Source organism: Myodes glareolus, chromosome 4 (assembly GCF_982192425.1).
Source record: "Myodes glareolus chromosome 4, mMyoGla1.1, whole genome shotgun sequence".
Taxonomy (NCBI): Eukaryota; Metazoa; Chordata; class Mammalia; order Rodentia; family Cricetidae; genus Myodes; species Myodes glareolus.
Window position 1 is genome coordinate 16,952,204 of NC_142029.1, and position 15,058 is coordinate 16,967,261.

The following is a 15,058-nucleotide window of genomic DNA, read 5'->3' on the forward strand; positions in this document are numbered from 1 at the left end:
ATGGGCACGCATACATGCAGTCAAAACACACAAATAAATACACCTTTAAAAAAGATGTTTAAAAGGAATTTTAAGATTGAGAGATTATCCTAAGTTATCTGGGTGTAATCAAGAGTTGTCATAAAAGAAAGAAGGGCAGCGGAGGAGCGAGAGAGAAGCTGATGGGAGCAGAGGCTGGAGCGACGCTCTCCTGTTGGCTTTGGAGATGGACGGGAACACGAGCCAAGGAACATGGGCAGCACAGAAACCAGAACGGATTATCCCAAGTCTGCCAAGGGGGTCAAGCTCTGGTGGCACTTTGATTTTGTCTCAGACCCATTTAAAACATTTGAAGTCCAGAGGGACAAGACAAGGGATCTGTTATTGTTGTAAACCTCTGAGCATGTGGCGATTCATTATAGCGGCAACAGGAAATTAACGCAGGAGCCAGGTCCACGCTCTTAACCATCATAATGCTCTTGCTTCAAAAGTTCCTAGGAAAGATACTTTCAGCTACTTCTCCAAAGATATTCCAGAATTTACTCTCACCCCTGACGTTAAGAAAAAGCTCATTTGAGTTCTGGGGAAAGGTCTTACCTGGGGTCAATTTGGCTTCTGTTACCAAGATCAACATGACGCGGAACTATCAATAGAGCTGCTGGTTAGACCCTGGTCCTCACTCTCCCCAGACCACTCAAAGAGATAATTGCTTCTGCCCTCGATGGAGGCTTATTCCAAGACAGCAAAGGATTCCCAGAGAGCCCAGAGTGTGGGAAGAGAACCGGCTGCAAGCATGCAGCTCTTCCATGCATGGAGTCTCCTGCTACCTAGCGAGAGCCAGACTGGAGCAGCAATGGAGCGGAGGGCTGTACCTCAGGCTGATGCCGCTCGCAGGTCACAACTTCCAAAGCCCCTAACTCTCTGAGAAGGTGAAGGGCCGACCCCGAATCAGGGTAACTCCATCATGCAGGAATAATCATCTTAGCCAGGTGGTCCCTTCCCCCACGTCTGAGGGACACTCACTGAGTCCGTACTGTGTGCTTGGCACTATGAAACAGTCGGAGGTGAGATGGGCATCTACACAGGGTTCTGTGCCAAGAACAGATCTAGTCAAGACAGAGAGTTGTGTCTCCAGAAGGGCAAAAGACCAGTTGTTTCCTCCCAGAATATACAAAAGAATTAACTAAAAAACTACTGAGTCAACAAGAAATTACTCAGCAAAATGGCTGTATTCCACCAGAATTGAAAGAGAGAGAGAGAAAGGAGATGGAGAGGGAGAAGGTGGAAGAGGAAGAGAGGGGGAGAAGACAGAAAAAAGGGAGAGAGAGGGAGAGAGAGAGAACACTTAATTCTGCTTCATCAAAGGAAATAAAAACAAATCAGGGTGGGTGGGGGTTCCATTCACAACAATAGTCCAAATTGTTACAAAATACTTAGGCATACTAGCAAGAAATATGTATGCTTTATATGAAGAAAATAACAAAAACACATTAGAAGTTAGTCTTTAAAGCAGAAAAGTGGGGCCAATGAGATGGCTCAGCAGGTAAAGGTGGGAGCTATCAAACCTGACCACCAAATTAGAGCTCTGTGGCAAAGAAAAACCCCAACCTCTTTGGGCTGACCTTTGACCTCCACATCTGTGCTGTGGCAAGTGCACACAGGCACAAGTACACAATCAATCAGTCAATGTCCTGGCATGGGGAGCAGGAAGAAGGCACCAAGCCTGGTGGCTCACAACTATCTGTAATATGATCTGGTGCCCTCTTCTGGCCTGCAGGGATACATGCAGGCAGAACACCGAATACATAATATATAAATAAATCTTTAAAAATGTTGCAAGAAAGATGAATTTGGGGGCTGGGAAGACTGCTTAGTAGGTACAGTGCTCACTGCTCAAGCAAGGGGCCTGAGTTTGGATTCTGAGCACTCACATAAAAAGCAAGGCAAGGTGGGGGCAGACACAGGTGGATCCCTGGAGTTTGCAGCCTGTCAGTCTGGCTGAATTAGGGAGCCCCAGAATCCATGACTCTGTCTCAAAAAGTAAGGTGGAAAACAATCAAAGAAGACACTAACATCAACTTCCAGTCACAGTCACAAACACACACACAGTCATGCACACACACACATACACACACACACAGCCAAAGACACATACACACAAGCATGCACAGTCATGTATACATACACACAGGCATGCACACATAGGCATGTACACATACACACAAGTTCAAGGCCAGCCTGAAGAACTAGTCCCAGGACAGGCTCCGAAGCTACAGAGAAACTTTGTCTCAAAAAACCAAAAAAAGAAAAAAGAAGAAAAAAAATATCCAAAATAATTGGTTAAGGCCATGAGCTAAAAAAGGATATTCAGTAAGAGAGAAAGATAACAGCATGCCACTCTATTGTATACATATATAAAAATAGCCAACTCTGCCATTTACTTATGCCCATCTTGAATGCCACACTAACCTTAACAGTTTTGGCAGAATATTTCCAAAGTGTAAGATACGCCATGGCAGAAATTTGTTACAAAATTCAATGACCAAAATTCATCATTAAACATTAACAGAATCTGGTGTTATACAAAATAGACAATGATTCCCTATGTAACACGAACAATTCTGGAGTTATCAAGTAAGCTATAAAAATGACTATCATGTGGTTTTGCCTGTATATGGTAGTTCTAATGTTGGTTACCCACTCAAATGATGTTAAGTAAGTTTCCTTTCAAGTGTAGTGATACTTTTAGGTTATTAATTAAAAAACACTGGAAAAATAAACTAAAAGGCATGAGATTTATGGTAGCAAAGCAAGAAAAAGGTAAGAAGGCAGAAAGTGAGGAGAAAGCAGAGCAATGTAGGAAAATGTCCCTGAAGTTTGAGACTGATGGAGTCTGACAAGTTCCCGAATAACCTGATACGAAATGTTCACTGTCAAGACAGCTTGGGTGTCTCAGGTTTCTATTGCTGTGGTGAAACACCATGACCAAAGCAACCCGGGGCGGACAGGGCTTGTTCTGCTCACACTTCCACAGCACTGTTCATCACAGGAGGACGTCAGGACAGGAACTCACACAGGGCGGGAACCCGGAGGCAGGAGCTGATGCAGAGGCCATGGAGGATGCTGCTTACTGGCTTGCTTCCTCTGGCTTGCTCAACCTGCCTTCTTATAGAACTCAGGGTCCTCACACATCAACCACTAATTAAGAAAATGTCCTGGAACACAGAAGTCCTCCTTGAAGGAAAATATTTACTGGCAATGTTTCTTCAGTCAAGAGCGCAACCAAAACACAGAATCTGGGTGTTGGCAGCATGTAGTTTAGAGGCGGTAAACACTTATCCCAGATTCCATCGTCATTGTGGCAAAAAGAAAACACAACAATGTGGGGATCATGGTGCTAATGTAAAATGGCCTATGTTGATGTGGAAACAAAGCTGCTAGGACGGGAACAGAGCATTGGAGTCCATTGATACCAAGAGGGAGTACTTTAGTACAAACAGACTTCGATAGCTTTTGTTAAAGGTGTGTGTGTGTATGTGTGTGTGTGTGTGTAGGTCAGAGGAGATAGCTTATGTGTGGAGATCAGACAACTTTCCAACTTGCAAGAATCATTTCTCTCTTCCTACCATGTGGCTTGTTGGATCAAACTTAGGTCAACAGGCTTGGGAGCAAGTGCTCTTATCCACTGGGTCATCTTCTCAGCCCCTCTGATAATTTTTTAAAGTCTAGGCATTGAGGTTTAAAAAAAGATGATCTTAGAGGAATCTTTTTGGAAGGGTGGTGCTTCTTTCTCTTTCTCTCTCTGTCTCTCTCTCTCTCTCTGTCTCTCCCCCCACCCCGTCTTTTTTCTTCCCTTTATGGTGACTGGGGATCAAACCCAGGACCTCACAGAACTTAGCAGATACTCTACCACTGAGCTGTATCCCCAGGCCCTAAACATACTTTGAACTTGGCAAGTCTAATTTGTTTTTCTGTTAAATTCAAGGAAAATGAAACTTTACATTGCTTTAACAGCATGCTTCCTTTTAACAGTACAGTTCTAAAGGAAAGCACACTCTGTACTCTAAATAAGCAACCTGCAGGGTCCTTCTGCTAACGACAGGCAGTGGGAAGGGGAAGGCCAGCAGGGCAGGAGAGGCAGACTGCAGCCAGGAGTCCTTCATCCAGTTCTGTCCCTGGGTGCGCTGAGCCCTCCTTCTGGGTTAGTTCCTACGAACTTCTTCACCTTCCATTTCCATCTCCTTTGGGCAGTGGAAACAGTCTTAGCAGGCGGTTCAGGATTAAGACACAACAGGAGAACATCTCAGAAGATGGACTGGTGCTCTACCACAGCAGGAAGGAAGGTGGAATTAGCTCAGAACACTCAGTTCTGTGGCTTTGCATGATACTGGCTACAAATCTGTCCTTTGCCCTCGTTTCTGTCCATACCTGACATTTTATTTTCTTTGATTCCTTTGCAGTAGCCATTTTTCTGAGACACATTGAAGGTATTTCCCCTCTAACACCAGCATGGAATCAGACTTCCTTTTAAGGAGGATACACCCATGAACTTTGAGAAAGTGTGACTTTGGCATAGGCCAAGCTGCATGGCCCCTAGCATTCCGAGAAGCTTTTCAAGCATAGTACTCGACCCACCGGTGATAATTCTGAAACCAGCTGTGAATATGCTGTCTCTCAGGACTCAAGGTTCACTGTATGTGACCTCTCTAGCTCTTGAAATACTCTGGCAACCCTGGGGAAAGAGCCCTTTGTAAATGGAGTGGCCTTGGCAGACAACCAGGCCACAGAAACACAGAGACCTTCCTGGTGGCACAATCTGCTATCTAATCTGGCTGGGGGTCAGGCGCCAGACCACTTTTCCGGGTTTAGAATATGAGCTCCTCCAGAAGATTCTCTTGTCTCACTCATTATTACAAACTCTTTCTCCTGGAACTCATGGAACTCTCCAAGTATGATTTAAAAACTGCCTCTCAATCTCCTCACAGTCAAAACAAGGTCTTCCTCCTTCAACCTGCCTGGTCCTGTATCTGACACCGTCTCCTGGGGCCTATGCCTCCTCACCAGGGAGCACTCTGCGGTGTGTGCTCAGCACAGCCTTCAGGCCTCAAAGACACCGATTCTCATTTGCTCAGCAACAGCTGCTTCAAGGCCCAGCATGAAGTAGACTGCTGCCTCACTAAATGATTATTCAGTGGCGGAGGGACAGACAGACAGACGTGGTTCCAGTTAGCTCCGTTTTATGAGTTAGGAATCAATGAGAAAAGCCTGTCACCATTAAGTCTCACGATTAACCATTCTTCCACACTGTCCAGAGTCTCCATGCCCCATCTCCGAGCAGCTAAGCCCAATGCCACCGCTGCAGCAGAGAATTCAGCCTTTCCAGGGACTAACACCCTGACCCTGATCTTACCTTGAGTTATTTTAAATTCTTTTTTTTTTTTCCTCTGATACATCACAATGGCCGGATGTGTGGAAGAATCTCTTTTATACCCATAGCATCCTACCAAATGGAGTATGGTTATTACTGGGTCTGAAGCCAAGTTTCCTGGGTAAGTATATTTTAAAAACTGAGGAAGGAGTCATTTACTATTCTTTCTGCCATGTTGGCCACCTGCTGGCAGCAGTCTTTCTTCTGCCATCCGGCAGTGCTCCTCCCCCATGCGGCGGTGCTCCTCCCCCATGCGATGATGCTCCCCCCATCCGGTGGTGCTCCTCCCTGGCCAGACATCAATCTCAGTAACATCATGAGCCCCAAGAAGACACAATGCACTAAAAGCTTAGGTAGCTTCTTCTCCCAGAGGGTTAACGAGAGCCAGGAGAAGGCACCTGGCTTGCTCACTGCCGTCCCACTGCTAAGCGCAACCATCAGCCTGGCCCCTCAGCAGCAGTCCAGCTCTCGCTGCTCTGTCACAGCTTTGCTACTGGATGTCAATAGTTCCGGCCCGGAGCTGCCTTTCTGTCACCCGTCACCTGTTGCCAACCACTCCAGCTCCTTGCCTTGGAGACTTTCTGCAGGGCTTCTGATCCCATCACATTTTTTAAATTTATTTTTTATTTTTTTCAAAACAGGGTTTCTCTGTGTAGCCCCGGCTGTCCTGGAACTTACTCCATAGACCAGGCTGACCTCGAACTCACAGAGATCTGCTTGCCTCTGCCTCCTGAGTGCTGGGATTAAAGATATGGACCGCCATTGCCTTGCCCTCATCACACTTCTTTGATTTGATTAGTAAGTATTCCATTTTTTTTCCCATACAACTATTGTACCTGCCTACAGACTTTAATGCCCTGGATGAATTCCCTCACCCTGATCCATCAAACTTTAGGCTCAAACATTCAGACACAGAGAGTCCTAGATCCTTATCACTTATAGGTGGAAGACCTCCCAGGTGAGCCTCCAGGTCTCCCAGGCTCTGACAGTGTGAGATCCAGTCTTTCCCTTCCCTCCCCCTTCTCATAGATCTCAATTTCCTAAGGGAGCTTCCTTTTCCCTCCAGATTCTATACTTCAGTTTCTGAACACACCCAACACATGGTAAGAAGTCCTGTCAAAATCCTTATGAACAGGAGTGAAATAGAAATAAGAATGCAGTCGAACGGGGGCATTAGAGCAGAACACTGGACAGGAGATCCAGACATTGCAAAAGGCAGTGGTAAACAGATCTGAAAAGACTGAGGAAATTATTGATCAGGAACAAAAGTTCCAAAGACAAAATTTAACCTTGTCGGTACGTAAAAATCTCTGGGATAGCTTCCCCAGAGTTCTGCCTGCCTTTCCAGTAATAACAACAGAAAAAGTATCTGGCTCCAAGGTAGAAAAAGTATCTACCCTAAGGTTGTCAAAGAATATACATGGGAGCCCATAAGTATGACTGATCTAAAGAAAATTAAACGAGCAATTGTAGCTTACGGACTCCATTCATCCTTCGTTGGGGAAATGGTGAAAACCTGGCCTTTCAGTAGCAGAGGCTATTGGTCGAACGGCTGCCAAAGCTGCCCACTTGAGACACAACCAGAGTGCAGGGAGAGAATCTAGCCATGACTTCAAGCAGCAAGCTTCCAACCGCATACTCCTTTGTCTCGCTAACACTCTACAGGGAACTCAGCGACATGACAAGAGGGTGCGCATGGAAAAAAAGGAGGAAGATGAGCAGGTTGAACGTTCTGGAAAGTGTGGACTAAAATCATAACTTCTCCCAAGCTCCATGTGTCTGACGCCAGCTCATCTTCCCTATCCCTGTATAGGGCAATTTCTAAGACTCGCAGATTCTCCCGTACTCTCTCCTGCACCTCCTGGCCTTTCTTTCCTTCCAGCAGGGGCACTGCTACCCTAAGTCACCCTCTTATGACGCCCTCTCAGACACTGCCCCTCTGTCCACCCAGGCCCAGCAGGTAGCTTTCTGTAATCTAGACCTTTAAGCCTTTCTTCCTTCTGCCCACATACTAGATATCAGTGTCCTGAGCAGGTAATACTGTCAAGGGGACATCACAGAAGAGCAGTGTAATCAGAGTCACTGAGAAAACACAGGCGTGAGTGAAGGGCAGGTAGTGAGACAGCCAGACCTTTGCTCACCAGCCTTTGCTGCTCACAGCTGTTTCTGTTTGTCCACCATGGATACTCAAGAATGCAAGGCCGGGTCTGTTTGTACTCAGACAACAACACTTAACAGAGAACATGGCCCACTACAGGCTTAACATGATGGCGGACCGGAACAATCCACTCCACAGGCATGCCAACGACCTGAGGCAGACCCTAACTCCAGTTTAAAGCCACCTCTTGGGCTGCTCCCCAGCATGAACTACAGTTCAGCTCAATGACAAAGTCCAGGATGGTTTATTTTGGCTTGTGGTCAAAGGGAAATTGTGGGTTATTCATAGCAGTGAGGTTGGTGAAAACACAAAACAAAACAAACAAAAAGCAATTTTTTCCATAACTACTAGTTAAAAAAAAAGAACAAAATTATCCCCTGGTCTCTACATACGTGAGCACACACATGCACCTGTATGTGCATGTGAGTCCACATATACACATACATACACACACACATAAAATTCATGTTGTACTTTTATAGACTTTTAAAAATCATTATTCCCAAATATTAAAGTATAAAAACCATTTACATGGCATTTATAACTTTTAGCATTATAAGTAATTTTTGTTGTTGTTTTTTTGTTTGTTTGTTTTTCAAGACAGGGTATCTTTGTAGCTTTGGAGTCTGTCCTGGAACTATCTCTTATAGACCAGGCTGATCTCGAATTCACAGAGATCTGCCTGCTTCTGCCTCTCAAGGGCTGGGATTAAAGGTATGCATCACCATTACCCGGCTATAAGTAAATTTTTAAGAGTCAAGGTCTCACTATGTAGCACTGGCTAGCCTGGAACTTGCTATGTGGACTAAACTGTCCTCAAACTCACCAAGATCTGCCTGCCTCTGCTACCCTAGTGCTGGTATTAAAGATAGCCTGGCTCATGAGCAATCTTGCAGTGGCTTAGAGTTTGCAGAAAAATAAGCACTTCTCTGGGGAACTGGGGGATCAATCATCCCCTCTATTATGAAGGACTGCATTATCATGCTCAAAGAAATGAAAGATGACAAGAGATTAGTATAAAACAGACAAAAAAAAAACCTAACACAGAAACCATACATACATCAGACTAAGCTGATTATACTTATGGTTACAGAGAATAGCCTAATTAAAATAATTCAAAATATAACCTAGCTAGGAATGAAATTAATAGTATATCAAGATCTAAGTTGAGTTATTCCTCCCAAGAACCAAAATTCAGTTCAAAAGAAAAGACGTTCATTTAACTTCTCATATCAAAAGACCATAGAGCATATAGAGGTCATAGGCATGAGCTCTTCCTTGGTCTGCATCAGAGCCGTATGCCATCAGAAAGAGGGACTGATGATTGATTGCCTAAAACTAAAGAGGTGTTCTTAAATACAATACCACCTACTAAGTGAAATAAAACCACAACAGAGGGACAAACTCCTCAATGGCAAAGCGAACAGGACTCCAAACTGGCAATTCACAAAGGAAGAAATACCAGGGCCAATAAACAGACAGAAAAGACTTTTGATCTTTTTTTTTTTTTTTTTTTTTTTAAGCCTTTTGATCTTAACACTCACAGTGAAACACAAATTAAGTGGCAGGGTACTCTAAGGAACCCAGCAGGGGGCAGCACTCCTCTGAGATTCTGGGCAGGAAGTGAGCTCCTGCAGAGTCCATAGGTTAAGGGGTGTCCCAAATGAGGAAATACTTTCTGTTGCCTATTGATTTTCCAAGAACTACCAGCCCTATTAGGCAGAACCGTATGCAAGCAATCTACTTCTGAGTGTCAAAAGTTCATTTATCATATACTACCTTATTGGCTAAAAAAGCAGAAACAAGCCCTTATAAAGTTACCCTACCTGCATGAATATTCACAAAGAAGCTTACAAGCATTCAAAATCAGTAATGGCAGCTGCTCTGTGGAGGAGGGGAAGTGTTGAAAACTAAGCAGATGGGAATGGACTAGAGATGGCACTTTTATTTAGTACACATTTTGTTTGTAAGTCATATAAATATATTTCTATGTAAACATAAAATTAAAATACGCTGTTTAACGAAAAATAATTGTAAGTGAATTTCTCTTTTCTTTTTCTTTGTTCTTTCCATATAGACATTTTTAGACAGCGCTCCCAGATGATACAGTTTCAAATTTCCAGACACCATTTACCTGCCCCTAATCTTAACATCCAGTCTTACTGAGATTCCCTGGGACCCCGAAGAAGAGTCCACTCTTAAGACATTTAAAATTCGGTGGCATGTACTAAAACGTACTGTTTTTACACCTCACTTGCAAAGGCGCTCTGAAAAATTTTGTCCTAAAGACATACTAGATAAGGGCGAAAGGATGACTGCAGCATTATATATTTCAGACGGACATTAGGAGAGACCACAAGCCAGCGGACCCCATTTTGAGTGACGAGGCTCCCTTAAATTCCCACCCCTGGCTTCAGGATGCTCCACTCACTTGGTTTGCGCAGGGGTGCGATGGTTGGTATTGGAGCAGAAGATGTTGGACTTGCGCGTACCGTCGAGGAATTCGCGAACTGAGTTGTCGCGGAGCTCGGCCAGGGGACGGGCCTCGTGTTTGAGGTACCACTGGTGCGCCTCGAAGCACTTGTTGCACATGAGCTGCTCGCATTCGAAACACCAGAAGTCAGCCGACTCTTTGCAGCGGGTGCACGCAGCCTGCACATCCACGATCTGCCGGAACACCGCCAGGCGCCGCTGCAGGCTCTCGAAGAACACGTTATCCAGGGCTTCCGCAGGAGGGTCGGCCCCCGGTGCCTGGCAGATAGGGCACTGAAAACCCCGCGCCTCCAGGCATCCAGAGCACAGCGTGTGCAGGCAAGGAAGCAGCTTGGGGCACTTGGCTTGCGCCTGGCAGCCCAGGCAGCGCAGAAACTGGAATTCCTCCTTCAAGGTTTGCTGATGAACCAAAGAGAGAAATGAGGCCTACAGAAAGCCCAGAATTCCCCCACTGCTCGCCCATCCCATCCCTTGAGCTGGAAGCTGGAATGGAAAGGACCTCGCATTCCATTCTAGGGAGTCATTGGATCATGCTCTGGCTTATCGGCACCCCATTTCTTCATTTACTCAGGCCTTGCTCTCACTGGACAATTTACCCGGCACCTATCTACATACCACTAAACTCACTAGTAGGCCCTGAGATAGAAGTCTGGATATATCTTTGCATTCAAAGAACTCAAGTTTGGAAATCAGATACACTAACGTGCCAAACTCCCACAACTGCTGGGGCTGGTCGTCAAAAGTTAGACATAGAATTACTATAGGATCAGAACTTCCACCTTTCATATACACCCAGAAGAACTGGGCGAAAATTCCAAGCAGGTATTTATATACGAATGTGTCCAGCGGCATTAGCCACAAGAGTCACAGCGACCCAAGTACTGTTTAGCACATGAATTCATGAACAAAACGTGTCTGCACATATAATGGAATATTATTCAACCTTTAAAAGAAATGAAATTCTGATTACATGCAACAACATGGATGAACATTATGGTAAGTGAAATATGCCATGAAGTGAGAAATACTGTGCAATTCCATTTATATAAAATATTAGAATAGTTAAGTTCATAGAAACAGAAATTATAGCTATTGTTTAAAGGACACAAAGTGCTCAGTACAGTGCCTGGCACATGAGAAATACCCATAAATGCTAAATAGTATTGTTAATCCTTAGCTATAGGATGCCAATAATTAAAAAGTTATGGCAATATGGCCTTATTTGAGCTTTTGTGAAGGGGAAAAGGAAAAGAACAAAGAGATAGAGGCTTTTCTTTGGGGTTAAGTATGACAAGTCGAGGTAAAACTTCAGGGAGAACCAAGAACTAGGCTTCCTTAGGACACGCCACACGAGCAGGGCATGGTGGCACACACCTTTGCTCCTTGTTCTCTCAAGATAAGACAGGTGGTCTCTGAGTTTGAGGCCAGCCTGGTTTACACAGTGAGCTCCAGCCCTGCCAAGACTGTCTAGTGAGGCCCTGCCTGAGGGAAATAAAAATAAAACATCCCTAAACTTCATATGCATAAAATAAATCTATGAAAATCAAAAGAGAGAGAAGCCAAATGAATTGCCTTGGTTTTAGCCAAGACAGCGCTTTGGTCGGGGCCAAGTTTTGTCTATTTCTGTTGTATTGTTTTGAAATAGGGTCTTGCTGTGTCGCCTCTAGCAGTCTTGAACTCTCTTTGTAGACCAGGCTGGCCTGGAACTTATCACCTCACTCCAGCACCTATATCTCAAGTACTGTTGCTCCTGGCATACGCTACCACAGCTGGGGGGAGGGGGTGTAAATGATTTTGTCATGTTTGGGGCATGCCTTTAGCTTCAGGCTACGGCAAAGGAGACTCCTGCCCTGACTGTCTCCCTGAACGATTTTCATCTGAGGTAGGAACTAAAAGACAAGGCTCCTGGGGGGTAGAAGTGGCCCATCTCATTACAATCCAACTATACCCACGGCTCTCCTAACTTATCCTGGTTCCTCTTTTTAGTCTATGCTATCCGTCCTACCACTGCCCAGACAGGAGGGTCAGGACCTTGGAATCTCTCTAGGACACTAAGTTACCTTCTTTATAAAAACCTTCATTCTCAACTCCACGATTAAATAAACAAAAAATCCTAACAATCCTTCATCTCCTAACCCAGTAGTACCTCCGCGGGGCTTTGGTTGTGTTCATGGTCTTCGGAGGGGTCCTCCGGAGGAGGCATGGTGGGCGTGGGGGCCAGGGCCGGGTCTTGTTGGAGACCGGGAGATCCAGAGGACTCGGGCGCCTTCTGCATGGAAACCAGTGCAGTTTCGATTTCTGGAATGGGTTTGTGAGGGCGGGAGAGGAGTCCCAGACTTGAGGCAAAAAACTGAATAGCCTGAGCTGTCCAGCGGGGAGGTACCCGCTGAGGGCCCGCCTCCCGAGAGGAAGTGAGACATGACTGGGGCGTGTCTAGGGGCGGAGGGACTGGTTTTTGAACTCCCTTCGGGAGTTAGAAGAGAAAGAGTAGGGAGCTCTGGAGCCACCTCGGGTAGAACCAGAAAGGTTAACCAAATACGCAAACAAACAAGCCCAGCGTGATGGCATGGCTCTGTAGCAGAAAGATCGCGAGTTTGACTGCTCAACAACGGAAGATCCTGCCACACACGTTATGCACGCCAGGAGTGGTGCAGAGCTGCCTGGCTGGCTATAGAGGCACTTCTCTGTTCCAGATCTGTCTGTGAGCTATTCAGCTCGCCACACAGTTCTGTGCCTCCCTAGTTAAGAACCCCTCTTTGAGAGACTCTTTCTTTATTAAGAAATAAACCCCTCTTTGAGAGAACCACCAAGTCACCCCAAATGGAGACTTCGACCCAGTATTGGGATGGGTCTGCCTGGAAAGGCATCCCTCAGCTGAGAATGGAACACGTAGTGGAAAGTGCCGGGATTCAGGGTTGCGGAGACACTCTAAAGAGAGACGAGAATCTGGAAAGGAGGGCCATTTTCAGATCTGAGCTGGAACTCCTAAAAAACGATCCCCGAGAGGAGGAGATTAATCCATAGGGCGGAAGATTGACCAGTTCTATATATGATCGGAGTGTTGGTGAAGGGTTTGGGACATGGTGTCAGCAGTGTCGCTCTGATGACCTGAGGAGTCAGGAGGCTTATGAGAAGCGGCTGTGGGATGCAGAGGAGGACCTGAGGCAGGTGAGAGGACACCAGTGAAGGACAGAACAGGATGAAGCCTTCAGAGACGCGGGTTTAGTGAACAGTGGAGAGCAGGGAGGCAGGGGGAAGAACTGGCCAGACGCAGGGGAGAAAGCAAGGAGACAGAAAGCTAGCTCTGAGGGAAAAGGAATTCAGAACCCACTGGGCGTGGAAAAGGCACACCTGTAGGTAGTCTCACTGGCCGGTGCCTTTGGCTTCCAACTTCAATCTATTCCCACCCATTTTTCTGGCTCTGTGTTCATCCATCCTACGCTGTGATCCTATATGAAAGAGAGCAAACGGGATGATGACAGGTCCCTGCTTTTGTATACTTAAGAGTTGAGATGAGGGAGAGGCTAAAGGGAGACACAACATCCTAGAGACTATGAGAAGCCTTGCAAAAGGCCCATACCTCCAGGCTGACCTGTATTTCTTGGCCTTTAAAGTTAGGCCATCAAACCAAGAACTGTCAAGTATAATGGACAGTTGTTTCTGTCATATTTTGTTAAGAATATATTTATACAAATATTTGTGTTTTCTTTCCTCAATTTCTTTATCATGTGATTATGTTAACATCAATTAAGAGAATATCAATGATTATATTTAAGTTCTAAATACTAAAAGAATGTCCCTCAGGGACATTGTCACCTAAATTTATAATGCATTTGCACTTGTATGAGAAATAGTTATGATAGGTGTAATTATTACATTGTTAAATATGTAATGTGTTTGCAGTTGTACATGGGATAGTTATGTTTAGGTATTATTATGACTTGTTATTGTTTTCATTTGGGAATTAATCACAACATAAGGAGACATGATTGTATCTCAAGTTGACAAGGGGTGGAATTGTGATGGTTATTCTTGGTCATCAACTTGACTACATCTGGAATTAATTAAAACTCCACTCCTGGTACCAACTTGTCCTTTTATTGTTGTGACGAAACACCATGAGGAAAAAGTAAGTTGGAGAGGAAAGGAGTCTAATCTGCTTACATTGTCACATTGTAGTCCATTAATGAAGGAAGCCAGGACAGAGACTCAAACAGGGTGAGATCCTAGAGGCAGGACCTGATGCAGAGTCCATGGAGGGGTTTTGTTTATTGATTTGCTCCCAATGGCTTGCTCAGCCTACTTTCTTATAGAATGTACAATGGAATGGGCCCTTCTACATCATTAATTAAGAATATGTCTACGGTTTGCCTACAGCCCAATCTTATGGAATCATTTTCTCAAATGGAGTTCCTTCCTGTTCGATGACTCTAGCCTGTATCAAGTTGACATTAAATTAGCCAGTACAGCTGTCATAGCAGAGGGACTTAGAAATGGGCTATGGCAGGGATCTCAGGAGGCACAATTGAGAAAGCTTCATTTTTGGCTGGTTTTATAAAATGGCCTCCTGACAGTCTCCCCAACATCCCATTGGAGTATATTTGCTCCTTTCATTTGGGCTTTCTAAAGCCATGGAAAGACAAGTTAATTCAAATACCTGAATCAAGGTGTCTGATACGATGCTGTGATAGCTCTGCCGTCTTATACCTCTGTGCTACATCCACCCCTACCACCACCATCATCACCTCCACCACTACCACCACCACCATCACCTCCACCACTACCACCACCACCATCACCACCACTACCACCACCTCCACCACAAGCACCTCCACCACAAGCACCTCCACCACCAGCACCAATGCCACCACCACCACCACCATCACCATCACCTCCACCACCACAACTGCCACTGCCTCTGACACCGCTACTGCCACCACAGCCACCACCATCACCACCACCATCACCACCATCACCTCCACCACCACCACCATCACCAC

General features: G+C 45.3%; 1 protein-coding gene across 1 annotated transcript in view; it reads right to left on the reverse strand.

Moving 5' to 3' along the window:
• Positions 1 to 12,441, reverse strand: part of Pml (PML nuclear body scaffold) — a 32,086-nt gene extending 19,645 nt beyond the window's left edge. Inside the window, exons 1-2 of the mRNA XM_048423554.3 lie at positions 12,205 to 12,441; positions 9,997 to 10,457 (exon numbers count right to left, since the gene is read on the reverse strand). Coding sequence (XP_048279511.1) covers positions 9,997 to 10,457; positions 12,205 to 12,333 — 590 coding nt within the window. The 5' untranslated portion in view covers positions 12,334 to 12,441. The remainder of the gene's footprint in view (positions 1 to 9,996; positions 10,458 to 12,204) is intronic.
• Between the last annotated feature and the right edge of the window lie 2,617 nt (positions 12,442 to 15,058).